This window comes from Buteo buteo, chromosome 23 (genome assembly GCF_964188355.1).
Source record: "Buteo buteo chromosome 23, bButBut1.hap1.1, whole genome shotgun sequence".
Taxonomy (NCBI): Eukaryota; Metazoa; Chordata; class Aves; order Accipitriformes; family Accipitridae; genus Buteo; species Buteo buteo.
Genome location: NC_134193.1, coordinates 11,870,187 through 11,885,504, shown reverse-complemented (window position 1 = coordinate 11,885,504; position 15,318 = coordinate 11,870,187). Strand labels below are relative to the sequence as shown.

General features: G+C 44.1%; 1 protein-coding gene across 17 annotated transcripts in view; it reads left to right on the top strand.

Annotated features, from left to right (window-relative positions):
- The window catches only part of ZNF618 (zinc finger protein 618), a 165,856-nt gene that overhangs the window by 125,644 nt on the left and 24,894 nt on the right, over positions 1 to 15,318 (top strand). For 13 of the 17 annotated variants that reach the window (XM_075055213.1, XM_075055217.1, XM_075055208.1 and 10 more), the window contains 3 exons: positions 4,235 to 4,423; positions 7,976 to 8,059; positions 9,176 to 9,232. In XM_075055213.1, the coding sequence (XP_074911314.1) occupies positions 4,235 to 4,423; positions 7,976 to 8,059; positions 9,176 to 9,232 (330 nt within the window). The remainder of the gene's footprint in view (positions 1 to 4,234; positions 4,424 to 7,975; positions 8,060 to 9,175; positions 9,233 to 15,318) is intronic. The other 4 variants (XM_075055221.1, XM_075055220.1, XM_075055222.1 and 1 more) reach the window with 3 other exon arrangements.

Below are 15,318 nucleotides of genomic sequence, written 5' to 3'. Positions count from 1 at the left end.
CAGCCTGAGCTGGTCCCTGCCTGAGCAACACCGTAGTATGTTGGTCTCCAGCTCAGTTGCAGACATGCCCATAGCTGGCCGTGGATGCCATTGGTCTGTACACCAACCTGTAGACTGACTTTCCAGCTTGATGTTAACCCTGTCTCATCACTTTGGATCTCCCTGAAGATCACTGGTATGTGTCTGGCCCTGGTTGACCTCACCAGAGGTTATCCTGCCACTGACCTCTGGCTTGACTTCCCAGCTTGACCACAGTCCTCTCTCATCGCCATGAACTTCCTGATGATCTGGACTCTTGGTTGAACCTGGCTGTCATCTCTGGTCCTGCCTTGCTCACCTCTCTTAGGGGCTGTGGGATGGGCCCCGGCTGTCAAAGACCCTGCCCTGCCAGCCCCGTGATCATACTTGGCTCCATAGGGGACAGACAGACCTACATCCACCCTGACACCTGAGATGCTCAAGGAAGCCTCTGCTCAATTACTTTTCTTATTGTGAAGGACACTGGATACAATTTATTCATGAAAAGTCCTTAAACGCAGTGTTTCTTGAAGGCAGCTGCCATCATGGCTTTTCCTCTTGGGGAAAGGGATCCTTTTTGGTAGCACGTGTAGTTTCCACACAGGTCCTGCCTAACCAAGAAAAAAACAGATTCAGATGCCAGTTGGATGGTGTGTCTTTGCCTCCTTCATCTCAGTGAGTGAAATCTGTGAGTTCAGATGTTTTTCCTACTCTCTGATCCTACAGTGCCTTAGCAATGGGCTCCACTGGCAATATTTGTATGTATGTATAAAGCAGCACATTAAGAATTTGGTAGGTTTGAGCACAGGGTTTTTCCCACGGAAACATCTGTTTCCAATAGCAGAGGTTTCCACTCAGCATCTTGATTTTCAGGCCATTGTTAAGGAATCACTTTCCATCGTATTCATTAAAGATAGGTTTTTCTCCAGAGATGACGGTATAATTCCATCTGAACCATCCGAATGGTTCTTTACTGATCCTGACAAGATCTTTCTGAAAAAATGTGATACACTAATTATTAGTCAGAATTTTTACCTGGAAAAAGCGAAGTTACTGAGATAATATGATCTCTGTTCTGTTGTGGTGCATCGTGGTAGCGTGTGGATTTATGTATCTTTCAAGGAGACATGTTAAAATGTCTGCGAGATTTTCTACTTACTGCTGCAGCTTGCCATTCACAGGGCTTCAAGGTCTTACCAAAACCAGGAAAGCTGGGAGGGACCACTGTGATCTCTAGACTGACCGGAGTAGCACATGCTGTAGGATTGCCTTGATTTAATTACGTATATGTTTTAGAGGCATCTAATCTTGCTGTTAAGAGTGACAGAAAATACAGCAACCTATTAAGGTAATTATTTTGATGAATTATTGCCCTCACCAATTTAAGGCTCAAAATATCCAGCTGTAGCTTTCAGACACTGGATCCTATTTATAACTTTGTCTGCTATGTGAAGGAGGACTAAGTTACCAAATTCCTGTCCTTTCTAGACCTCTGTATAGCCTGCTGTCAAGTCACTTCATACTGACTAACCTCCCAGTTAAGCCAAAGGAATGACTTGATCTTTCCATTGTAAGGTATGCTGTTCTTGTCTTTTATTTATCCTCTTGCCTTCTCATCTGAATATTCTCAAGTCTGTTAACGACCTTCATGAAGGCCATGCACCAGCACTGGGTCTAGTGAAGGAACTGAGAGCTGCCATTGTCTTCCTGATCTCCTTTGAAAGTGCCCTGATGGCACACCCAAAGAGTACCTCAGTCTTTTTAGCTACATCGTTGTCCTGGGAGTTCCTCTACAGCCATCATGACCAAGCGCGGCAATGAACAAGCTCTTTTTCCTGCTGCCAAGGCAGAGTCCTCCATCTTTTAAGTATCACCTGCATCATCTGTTTTCTTTAGCACACCATGTGCCATTCTCTGTGGCTGTAGCACAGTGCACTCAGTTTACGAAGTCGCTGGAGATCATTCACTGAGATTTACCCTCTACATTACTCCTCTCGTGCCCTCCCATCTCCAGTATGTCAGCTTCAACTGAGGCATCTCTCAGATGCTTACTGAGGCATCTCTCAGATGCTTTCTAAGAAAGTTTAAAAAAACTTCATAGCAGCAGCTATGGGATCTTATGTCCACAATGCTGTCTCCAGTCTTGCTATCTAGCTACAGATTTTGAGGCAGGAGGTTTTTGTAACCAATCAGCAACTTGGTATTTTTATTTTTTGAAATATCTTGAACTTGGCCTTTTCGTCAGTCTGAGGCAGTGAGTTCCACAGTGAAGATGACTTTTCAAGAGCAGAATAGAGGAGCTATGTGATTGTCTCTACCTGTGTTGCTTAGTGTTCAGAGGGAATTTGTCATCTGATGAACTAAAGACTAAAACTTTTTTTTCAATGAATTATTAGCATCCTCCAGACTGCTAGAACTGATATTCTTTTGTCTGTCTTGCCTTGCTGGCTCAAACTCTGTCTCTGCCTAGTGTCAGATGGAGCAGCCTTCTCTCTGGGGTCTGAATTTGAAGACATACTATTTGTTTAAGTTGGGAGGAAAAAGAAGTAATTTTGGAGGTCTTCATAGCATTGAGACTTTTTTCTTCAGATCTCAGAGAGCAGTATCTGGACTGCAGAGGATTCGCAATGATGCTCCTTGTTTCTGAGACTGAATAGTTGGCTGATTGCTGCTTCTCTTGGTGTGGATGGGGGATAAAGCAGCAACTGGTGGGAATGGGCCTTGTGAGAAACTAGATGACACCTAAGCGGAAAATTGTCATATCTGACTACATTTTTGCTGGCAGTTTGGCAACAACTGGAGGAAGATTATCCATGGAGACTGAAAGGAAGTATAGGAGGCAAAAGCAAGCCTCCTGCCTATTCAGCTGGCCAGAAAACCTAGTGCAGAATCTCCTGCAGAACTACGCTAACATTTACAGGAAATGTCATCTTGGATCTGTGTATTGGATCAAGTAAAACAAAAACCTGTTCCCTTTGGGTATCTTTTTGCAAGCCACTTTGAATCTATACATCCTCACTCTCCAGTGCTGCTGACTGCTGACAGGGAAGATGAGAGCAGTTCACAGTCGAGGTCTATAATATCTCATGGGATTTTGGAAATGAGCATCCAGTCCTAGTCTGGGTGACTTTTCTCCTCACTGGTTTCAGAGTCAGGCTGTTGTGCTGCAATGGCAGTCCATGATGGAGAACTTCTCAATGTAGATAAGTGTTTCTGAATTACACTATATGGGATGAACAGGTGCTAGTGTTGTCTGTCCAACTTTAGGCATCCTAAAATATCACTTTATAGAAATTACTGGTAGTGAGCTTGGGCTGTGGGTTATGCGAACCTTGTTTCGTAGTGCTTCTTCATGGCAGCTGGTTGGCATGGGACTTGGGCTTCAGGATCTGTATCCAAATTTCCATGGAAGAAGCCACTGAGGAATGGAGAGGGTTGTTAGGTTGTTTCTCCATTTTTGTAATTGTTTTTTTAATCCATGTGGCCTAGACAAAGGGCTGTCCTCCTGAAAGTTTTTCATATGACTTTTGGCATTGAAAATTCCAGGTGATCCTCACTGTGCTTTGCAGATACCAAAATGTGAATACATTCAAAGAGCATATCCCAGTAATACTCAGAATTTCTCCGCATGTCACCAGTACTTGTCTGGAGATGGGGCCAAAAGGCCTTTCCTGACTTGCAGGATGAGAACACTGCCTCCTAATTCCCTTCCATTACCAACAGCCCCCTTTCCTTTGTATTTGGTTAATGAGACAACGAGTGTAGCCAGAGATCTCTAGAATTTATGCAAGGCTCAAGTAACAAAGAGGTAAACTTCTCCCTATTCAGAGTTCTGAGTATCACATTAGAAACCTGCTCTAAAAATGCAAACTCTTATATACACAGAAATGGAGGACAGAGTTGCAGGTACACCCAGCCAAGCCATGGCAATCAAACAGTACTCCTGGATGGATGGGGTGATTCCTGCTGGAGGAGGAATGGGTTGGTCACGTGGCAGTTAAAGGTGTGGAAGGGAACTAATAAGCTTAAAGAATCTGCCCCCTGGGGTGAGTGGGGAAAACAGTTTTGTTACATGGGATCGGTGGATCCACAGTTGCTGCAGGTCGCCATGCAAGGGATTCATGAGTATGGCTGTTAGAAAGCAACCCTCCCAGAAGGCACACAATCTGGGAGCTGACTGACTGTCCAGGCACTAGTTCTGAGTGTTCATATCCAGAGTTCTCTCGATCTCCACTCTTCGTGGCAGTGAAGACACAGGCGAGCCAATCCAGCAAAAAAACACCGGCTTCAATAAACCGATGTTCTACCCTCCTGCACCGCACCCCCTCCGGTGTCCCACCCGCATCCCAATCCCAGATGTTCCGCGCTCCAAATTCTGGATCCCCAGGAAGCAAGGCCATCACAGGTACCAATTGCCTTTCTACCATCAACTTTCTTAACTGCTTAGTGTCCAGTCCTGCCCTGGGTTGGCTTTTGACCCTTCCTGGATTCAGTCTGCTCCATCCATGACTGTCCTAGAAAAGCTACTCCAGAAGCAGTTGAGGGGATTAGATCCTTTGGCACATTATAAATAAAAATCTACATCAGCAGTAGGTCTTTATAACCTCTTCCCAGTGACAGGTTGGGGTTTTTTAAGCATCATGCTAACCACAAGGTACAAAAGACCCTGTTTCAAATCCTGGTGTCACAAACTGAGGAGAGCTTCCTGACAAGGATTGGTGTCATGGCTTGTCAGATATGGGGATTTTTGTTTGATTTTCAGCTTTGTTTGGCATTTAGTGTTTGTTTCCCTCAAGGCTATATTTTCAGGGCTAGGCCTGTGCCTGAGGAAGTAAAATGGAGTACAGGTGTTTTCACAGTGCTCAGCTCCCCACAGGAACCAGCGAGAGATAAGCTGGGCTCCAGCAGCAAAATTAATGGTACAGAACCATTACAGAGGTGTTAGAAGACTCCAGTTAAGATTGATCCTCCCATAGTCCCTGTTTCCTCCTTCCAAACAAGATCAAACCTTAAAAAAAAGGAAGGATAAAAAAAAAAGCAAGCAAAGAGCACTGAAAAATAACTATTAATAAATAGGATGTGTGAGACATAGTGTTCATATGTCCAGGCAGCAGGGAAGAATTCTCTTAAATCTGTGGGATTGATAGATACATATTCCATCTCAGTACAGAAGAACTGCTGGTTAATCAGCTGGTGTTTAAATGCCCCTGCAATGTCTGGCATGGACAGATGCCAAGTAGCAGAGGTGGCTGTGGTGGGAGAGGCCAAGAAACTCAAAAAGGATGCTTTTTATTAGATAACACACACATCCGCAGCTACCAGTATTGCAGTGAGTGACCTGTCTTCTTAAAGCTTGTGAGTCCTGAGATTCCATATTGTTATTGCACCCCTTAAACATTTATATGATTTTATTACTAATTTGAGGTCCATTCAGTTCAACCAAGTTAGGAGTTAAAGCTGAATAACCTTTTTCATTGTTTACTTAAACTTGCAACAACTTCTTCCAGTTTCACATCTCTCACAAAAGTGGAAAAACTGGGAGCCTTCCTGGGTCAGAGGCCAGATTCATCTGAGCAGTAACTGGGAGATGTTTTTTGTAAAGGCACTTTTTTCCCCCCACTTCTCTAAACAAAAAGTATATCGGTACATTGGGTAAAAACTTTGAGCTGTTCTCTTCCTGTATGGAGGAGGGAATCACATGATGCTTGAGCCTGGTAGATTGATCGTCAAGAAACTAATATTAGTCTGGAGGTCCCTACCCTGTCTATCTGGTGGCGTCATTTCCATGGTGTCTTTCAAGGCAGTGTCTTGTACAAATGCAATCTGAGTAGCTTCTTGAATTTCTGGTACAAATGCATTGATCATAACACCTATCAGGAAGACGGTCTCCAGAAGGGATGCCTTCCAAGTGCTGTGGTTAGAGACGTTCCACGTGGGCCTGGATAATACCAGCGATGGTGGAGTACCGCTCCACTGACAGTGTTTGCACAGACGCTCAGTAGAGTGGCACTTACTTTGTCTATACAGATAATTTCGCTTTGCATGCAAAAGGTTCAGGTGCAAGGGCGGGGGGAGAGAGAGAGAGACAACTTGCGTCAGCTGCCGTCTCCTCTGTGGGAAGGACACAGTAAGACCAAGGAGATGCATTAAACTGTTTTTTTCTTGTTGCCAGACTTGGCAAGTTAAAAAAAAAAGGATAGGGGATGAGGACAAAACTACCATGCAAATTTTTTCCAAATGTTTTTGGAGACCTCGAACTCACTTCCACTTGTGACATAAGCCAGGATTTGAACCTGGGTCTCTTGAGGGGGTAGGTTGGCCTAATCCATTTTGTCGTGGTCTCTTTTTCCCACTGTGCCATCTGATTTTCTAGTTACTTAAGGCCTCTCATTCCTATTACTTATCTGTCAAGGGGGGTGGACTAGATAATGTCTCCAGGTCCTTTTCAGCCCTGTTTTACATGCTTCTGTTTTAACCGATTTGATTACCAAGTTTTCCTGTTCTGCATTTTAGGAAGAGTCAGGGATGTAGTAGATAGAAAATTTGAGAAGCCTGCTCAGGAGTTCAAGGATCCACTAAGGATTGGCTGGACCAAAATTCATGGGCTGAGAGCTTCAGGCAGTTCAGGTCGTTTTTAGCCACATCAGACATAAAGCCTGTGTGTCTGAGCCACATTTCAGAACAGGGAGGCTGCGAGGCTGCAGGGAGCTGGGGCCTCTTTATGAAACTCATGACAGCAGTTCTGACCACTCCAGTGGTGTGCAGAAATACATAATGAAATAATGACCTGATAGCAGTTTTCAGCAGTCCCTGTCACTCCTGAATGAAAGACTTCTGTCCCCCAGCTCCCTCCCTATACAATTTGCATGCTGCTGAGCCCAGCAGAGCCTTGCCAAGCCATGTTCAGATGAACCCATTGGGTGACAGAGGACTCCATGAATCGAGTCTATACAGCATGGGAAGTCTATACAGCATAGACCATACACATTAGTTTGGCCAGTTCACCTTCCATTTTATTTATTTCTAGTTTATCCTTTGAGTCACTACAGTAAATACTTTGCCTCAGATATTGCAAAACTAGTTGAAGTGAGACAAGACTTCACACTATTTGTACTGTTGAACTTGTGCTAAGGGACACCAGCTTGAGAAAGATGGGAGGCATCTCAGCTGTGCTGTACAGTGACATTTCAGGACACTACAGCTACTGCCAGGGTCAGGAACCACCTCTGCGCACTGGAGGAGTCCTCCCATTACAGTTACTGGGAAATTGCCCAGTGCTGTTGCTGAAGTGTGCAAAGCAAGTGAACTGACAAGAGCACCAGCTGCTGAGGAGCAGAGCCTACCTGTTTGGCCTTGGGGAGGGGTGCGGTAGGGAGTTCATTGTTGGAAAGCACAGAGGGCCAGAAGATCTAGTGCAGCTTTTCCAGACATTGTGGGCAGGCTCTGAGGCAGCCTTTCAGTCCTCCACTTGAACATTTCAGGGAGGGTGTTTAGGAAGGGAATGCAGATTACTGGGAAGCACAGGGATAGCTGGTATAGTGCTTCTGTAGGTGACTGGATTCTGTTGTGATGAGGACTCAAGTTCAATCTGCAGACCTGGTCACCCATGCCAGAGGCTTTAAGGGCTGCTTATTGCCTTAAGGAAGAGTAAGATAAGGGTTGGGGTTTTTTGCAGGGGAGGAACCCATGACCCTTCTGGTTCAGTCAGGACTGGTGTTCGTGGGCTCCCTAAGAGCCAATCCAGGCCACCTCAGCCAGAAGGCATTCAAGAAAAATATCTACCTGTTATCCTTTCAATGAATATGGCCCATTTGCCTCCAAAATGAGGTATTTGACCTTTCTGCTGTATTCTGGGTATACAATTATATGGCACAGGAGCATGTTGTCTTGCCTTCTGTCTGTGTGGTTCTGCACCCAGTGTTGACCAGTCACCATACCTGCTTTGTTTTCCACCCAGCAGAAAGTGCTTTCAGCAGGAGAGTGGAAGGCAAAGCGCAAAACAACTTTGAAGAAACAAACAGCAATTCTCAGAACTCCAGTGGTAAGTGTGTTCACTCCCTCCTGCTGTTGCTTACTACGTCCCTCTCCAGAGCAGGATTCAGCTGTGATCAGTGATTGTTTATATATTTGGGGTGCCACCTTTAAGCCTGCAGGCAGCTAGCCTTCCTGGGGTAGTGCCCTCTTCTCGCTCCTCCCCAGGTTCATGGCACTCCAAGCCTGTAAAAAAGGTGATATGGGGATCCTGCTCCCGAGGTCCAGATACTTCAGCATAATTTTTAGAGTGGGGAACAAAGATGCAGAGAAAGGGGAATATGGATGGAGGTAAAGCAGTACTCATTCTTTGTCTGTGCATCAGTGAAGTCCATGTGAAGCAAAGCCATTTGCAACAAGCAAGAGAAGTTTAAGGACTATGAATAGAACAGGAGTTTGCATATTACAGTGATGCTAAATGTGGCGGTTTATTTACATGTCACTGTAACCAGAGTCCAGCTGTTTGTGAGTTCACTACATGGAGGTCACAGCATACCAGATGTGTAGATGTGGGACCAAAATTCATGTGCTAGAAGGAATTAAAATTTACTCCACTTCTGGAGTTTCCTTTGAGTTTTAAGTCCAAGTGGTAGTAACTAAAATAACCACTGGCCTAAACAATTTTGTTTAGATACACCATTTATAGAGTTTTCTTTACAAAATTTTTTATCCTGCCAATGTAACCTCCTGCCTTCAAATGAGACACTGCCATTCTCTTATGCTCCCTAATTGGAGCACAACAGACAAACCAGATGAAATGTAATTTCAGCATCTTGATGCAGAGATAAACAACATGCCAGCAGAAAAGGCTGGCCTCCCTCCATTCCCCATTCAAGAGTACAAAACGTGGTGTTTGCAACGCTGCTAGCTGGAAGGAACAGGTAAGGGAAGGGGTTTCTCCCTGGAGCAGGTTACACAGCATCTGTTGTGGGGGTTTATGTCTACCTCTGAAGCAAATAAGGGGCTTTCTGGAACCATGTTGAAAAGGAATGAAGTGATGTTGGAAAACCATTGTACAGTAGCAGAGTGGGTGATAGTGAATGGGAAAAAAGTTGTTACTAAAATACTGCATATTATGTTTTGGGAAGAAATCCTGTACTAATCCAAGCATTCACCACAATTACAGCTGTTCATTCGGGGACAGAAAAACCTAAAGAAAAGAGGTGTAAGCAGAACCCATCAGGTGAGCTTGTCTCTGTGTTTCAGGCCCTTGTACTCTTTAGTCCTGTTCCACTTGGGTAGCAGCAGTCAGGAGTCCTTAGGGGCTGGCCAAGTCTGTCTTCAGTCAGCCCAACCAGGCTGTTAGACATGACACAGAGCAGCATAGTTCACTGACTGCCGAGAGTTACCAGCCTGACTTGCTGCTCTGAAAGGGGCCACTTGCCTCTCGGCAGGTCTGCTCCTCATGTCTTGTCTTCTGTGGGTAGTATGAGTGGTTTGTCTGAAGGGTTTCAAAGCCTTTAAGTGCACATCTTTAAATGCCACTATACCATTTGGGTTCCTGACTCCTCTGGGGCCCTTTGAAAGCAGCAGCCTTAGATTGTTCCTTTTTTATTCCTGTCAAGCCCTGTATAGCTTACAGAGGAAGGACAGAATTATCTTCTTTCATATCAAACAGTTTGTCCCTAAAGCCAAGAAAGCTGCATTGTAAAACCTGGCTGCAAACCTCCTCTTGTTAAGTTTTGCAGGAGGGGAAATGAACCTGTAGCCTGGGAGGGGGCACAGGAACCACTGAGAAGCAGCACACACAAAGAGTGGCTGTATTGAATTGTCCAAGACTTTAGTTATGTCTGAACTGCTATTAAATACTGACCCATTGTTGCTGTGACACATCTCACAGATTCTCCCTGCCATCTCCTTGTACCAGCTCACATCACACTCATCCTTCTGAATCTGTTTCTATCTGAACTGCAACATTTAAAGCACATGAGTAAAAGCTTACAGTACAAATCAAAACAAAACCAGAAATTCTTACAAATTGAGTAGTGAGTTTCATATGATTTGCTCATCTTATTTCATCATAAGAAGTGTTTCTGTCTGCACCACATGTATGGTCAGTTTATTTTAGTGGCTTGGTCTAGGGTCTGGCAGGCTGCCGAGGAATTGCAAGGTGCTCACCTAAACTTTTGTTTGAGCCAGGAAACCTGAGGAACTTGAGTGAGCTGCTCAGGACTGGTTTGAGGGGAGTTGGACTCTGGTTGGAAGCAGTTACTTTCTGCATTAAGCAGCTGACACACTCCTCAAAGCCAGACTGGTGCATGGGGATGTATAAACTTTTTCCCTTTTCCCCCTTCCCTTATCTATCCTGCATCCCTCTTTTCTTCCCCAGCCCTGTTTTCCCCTCTTGACTCCATCTTTGTGCTGCTTCCTATATGTCCCATTCAGTGCTCTTTTCCAGCTCTTGCACCAAGCCATTTCTTACTCTTATTTCTTCATGATCTCAGGAGTCAGTCTAAATGTTCTCACTGATAGCAGCCTGAGTGAGCATCACCATGTCACACTATGAATGGCACTGGTGATTAGAGAGGCCATGGAAAGCTCTGCAAGCATCTGCGTGCTTGGGTGTCCAAGCAGGGCTCTCAGTAACTTCCTTTTTGAAGAGCTGACTTGTCCTTACCTCCCCATTTTCCTTCTTTCCATGGCTGTGTTTCAGTAGGTGGGACAAACTCTGTGAGGCTCAGTGTTCACATGTGTGATGTGAACTCTTGGGAGTAATTCTGGCATCGTTGGCTTGTCCTCTCTTGTGCTCCAGCCAGCAGATTTCGCACAGGCAGGGAAGCAGCTGGTGATAACGTGGTTGAGAATGACAGGAGGACAGACACTTCCATCCTCCCCACTCCCATCTGCTGCTTATCACCAAACTCCTGCTGCTGTAAAGAATAGTCCCCAGGTTTGGAAGGTAAATGTAGGTCCCAGCTGAGCAGCCTGAGGACTCTGTGGCTTGGCCTTGTTAAATGCTTGATTCCCAGTACCACTTGCTCTTTGTGGGTGTGAGGCTTGTGTTACAGGCTCAGTTATAGGGATATCAAACAAAGCAGCAGGATTTTTTAGGTCACCCAGCAGGGTACATTATGCTTTTTCACTGTGCCACCATCCTGACTTGCAGTGCCACAGACCGCTTCATGTCTGGAGTGAGGGGGAGGACAAGCAGAGCAGGAAGGTCAGCAACTAAAACCACCTAAAATACACTTTGATGCAATGCTGTAGGGAGTCCTAAGTGGGAATAAGACAACTAGAATGGAAAATGTTGGATTTCAGATGTCTCTTCCCTATGCACAGCCCCAATCCTTGTCATAGTGAATGCAGGTACCTGGTATCCTTATCTGAGTAACCTGGCATCTTACTGCCCATAAAACAGTTCCTGTTCTGCATGGCAAATGCTACTTTGTGGTTGTGTTTGAGTCCCATCTACTAGCAGAAGGTCTGTCTCCCAGCAGGGCATGATGGAGCCACAGAGTGGATGGAGGAGGACTGTTTAGTTGCACTCCACCTCATGATTGGGAGAATGTCCTTTGTCTTAATGGCAAAGAGTCTCCACAGCCCGTTAAACTTGCTTTTTGATGAAACCTGGAAGTTTCACAGTGCTTTAAAAATAGTATCTGGTAAAAATATGCAGATTGCTTCCTTGTGATGCCTGTGGAGCACAGACAGCCAACGCTGAGGTCCCAAGTCGCGTGAAGCTTGTGATTATTCGCTGCTGAACTAAGCAAAGTCCATAAAACAATGACAGGACCTGATCCCAAAAGATGGAATTGGCTCATTGCAATGCGTAAGCTGTTAATCATCTTAAGATGCTGTAAAGCTGCTTTCAAGAAAACATTCCTTGGTGGTGGTCATTTTGCTGAGTCTTGACATGCGCAGGGGTTTTCTGTACTAAATTCTCAAGATGCCAACCAATATTTGAAGGCCAGCTTGTGAAATACTCTTCTTGCAAAAGCTAGTGATTATCAGCCTGAGCATGGGAAGGAAAAAGCCCCAGAAAGGGGCAAATACGTGTATTGTGTTCAATAGTGAAGGCTTGCTGCCTTCCTCTTCCACCATGCGCAGCTGGAGTGGGTAGAGCAGCATTTGACTGGGAGTCTGCAGACTTGGTCCTGCACTGATGTAGTGTGTAACCACACATTACTTCCCAAGCTTTTGGATTTCTTCGTTGTCTCACTTTTTGTCTGACTTCAGAAAGTCTCAGGGGCAACAGCCATCTCTAACTTAGTGTTTAAAGCATAATCCAGCCTTGATCTGTAGTTTTGGACACCATGGATGACTCCTTAGTAAAATGAAGAATTTGGGGTTACACCACCTGTAGGTTAAGAAGGATGAAGGAAATTGTGAGACTTCAAGAAGAAAAAAAAAAACCAAAGCAAAAAAAAAGCTCTGTAGTTTAGATGCCTTAAAATACAGCCATCAGAAGGAAAAAACTAGTTGAAAATGACAGTACTTGTTGATGTCTAAACTTGCTAGATGTTATGAATTTGAAAAAGACAACATTTAAAATTATGTAGGAAATTGGGAAATATTTTTAACTTTCAAGGTTGATTTAAGCTGTATAAGTATGTCTCAATTTCATCTGCTGCATTAGGTAACTATTACTGTCATAAGTTCCAGTGGAACAAATTTTAGCATTTACAATTTTTAAAATATCACTGCTTTTTATTCATATTTACACAGGGAAGCTTTTCTTTCCAGCAGTGTTTATTTCAGCCTGGGTAAAGGGACAAGGGAAATATCTTCTTTTTTGAATCAGTTCATGAGAAGCTAAGGTGAGATCAAGACCAAAAAAAGTTAATTTCCTCCTTTTGATTTAGAAGTAAAAATTTTTGGAAAAGCCTGAGAAGTGCTGGTTGTCAAAATTTAAAGGACATAGGACCAAACTTTAAACATGTGCTTAGTGGGATTTTCAGAAATTACAGACTTGTTAGTCTGTCATTTCCTGATCTTATACGCTATATTTCTTTTAAGTGAATCAGTTCTAAGGGCAAAAAATTTTTCAGTACTGCACTTTATTTTCCTATGTATGCAGCACACTTAAGGTAGTTATATTTAGCTAGTGAAAATGTACATAAGCAGCATCCTACAATGTATTATGGTTCCTAATTCCCATCCAGTTGTAGCATGGAACTATTTCAAGCAGAAAGATAATTAGAAATGTCTCATTCACCACTTGCCATGTAAAACCAGTATTTTTACTGTGTGTTAAACAGGGTCTCTTAAACAGAAATATGTAGTATGTCTTTCTGGCTTAGCAACGGAGCAGAACTAACCTTTAGTTTCAGGGAAAGCAGCAGAAAGGCAGAGTGCAAATCAGTGTTAAACTCGTGATTTATATCTCTTCTGAAGCTTTGTTTGGTAGTGATGGGAGCAGATACGATGTCTGCTTGAGTCCCCCATAAAACTTGTGTTGCAGGAACAGTAGTTCCATTTCTATCCTTGCCCTTATAATGCTAGGTCCCCTCGTGCACCTGAATGGAAGGCCAGACTTAAGACACTCAGCAGTGGCTACTGCCAAACTTCTATCCAAAAAAGCTTTTTTGCACTGAAAGTGCAGGTGGTCATGGTGCACGTACGGGAGGAGTCAGCTACATGTGTTATAAACACTGGGGTCTTCCTTCTTTTCTGTTGTTGGCCATACATCCTCTTCTACTCTTTCTCTGTAGTCCAGTGACCATATAGCCCATCTGGTTGGATTTGTTGTGGGAAGACATGACTTTTAGGCTAGGATTTTTGGTGGGTGAGTACAGCTTTAATGCTTGGGGCATAATAATTCTTGATTATTGATTACAGTCTGATAGCACAGGCAGCCCCTTACACCTCTGCCTCCTGAGATGCACCCAACTGTCTTACAGGTTATGTCAGCTGGACCGAAGCACAAAATACAAATCCCATTCACATGGTTCATCTCTTGGTAAATCTTTCTTACCTTTGGTTGGTTTGCAAATGGTACAAGCCTGCTACTGCTGCCTTTCCATCAAGTTGGGAGGTCCAAGCCTGCTTATGACCAAGTTTGAGGAGTGAGGAAAAGGGAGGAAAGTTGTTGTTGAGCGAGCTCCCACACTGTTGTAACTAAGGTGTGCAGAGCACAGGTAATGCTGATGATGGGGCAACACATTTGCACATGCATAGAACTGCGTTTTTCAAAGCAGCCTAAAAATGATGTGCCCAGATGAAGGATTACCATCTGAGCACTGTTCTCACCATCAGAGTAAGAGTGACACAGGGAGAGGCTTCAGCTGAAGAAAGCATTGCTTTGCTCTGTCGCATAAATAAGAGTCACTGTGTCCACTGGGCATTTGCATGGAATTGAGGTTTCTGGGAATGAATGTTCATTTCTGGTGCCACATTCATTTAAGTTGTTCCAGGCTTGTTATGTTGAGCAGGCAACTTGTAGACAGGAAAAAAAATATCTGGGTTAAAATAACCACTCAGCAGCAAGTCTCTGTGGGTGATATCCTGCCAATTGCTGAAAGGCCCTGAGACACCAGGAAGGACATTGAGACAATACATATGAAAGACATTGAGGAAAGAGTGTCAGCAGTCAGCAAAATTGGAAACAAACAGCCAGTGATACAAGCTGTGGATTGCAGTCTTCAAGCACAGATACTGTGCTGGGCTGGGGCTGGACAGGACATGGCAAAAAGAGTCACTGACAGACCAATGTATGGGCAGAAAAATGTGAACTCTTTCAGTTTTGCCTGGAGTATCTATGGAGTGAAAGATTAGCAAATCCCCAGAGCAAGCCAAATTATCATTAATAATTTAAACCATGACACTTCTGTGACTATTCTCTGAGTAGGTGCCTTTAGAGGAGCTGACTGTGCTGAGGCACATTACAGTGCATGGATAACAAAATGGCCCATAATGTAAAGACCAGAAAAATCCCAACTGTCTGTCTTTGCTTAAAATACCATAGTAGCAATGTTTAGCAAGTGGCCTGAACTCCTGTTGCAGACTGACAATGTTTTTCATATGCATAGAAAGGCAAGCATAACAGGGAGACTACATTAGCACTTCTGGCTGGAAGGCAGCCAGAGAGTATGTTGAGAATTTATTGCAGTGTATTAAGTGGTGTATGCCACTGCTGTGCACTGTGCGCCTCTTCCAGATCAGGTTCACTTCTGGGGGGACAGTAAAATGTTGGGTTTTGGCTCTCAAAAGCTTACTTGCATCTGGGGTGCTGAAAGAGCCCTTTAAAGCCTGAAGCCATGGGATGGTCCAGTGAGCATCCATGTTCACTGAATAAGTACAACAATTCCCAAAGCAGAGGCAGAGAGAACA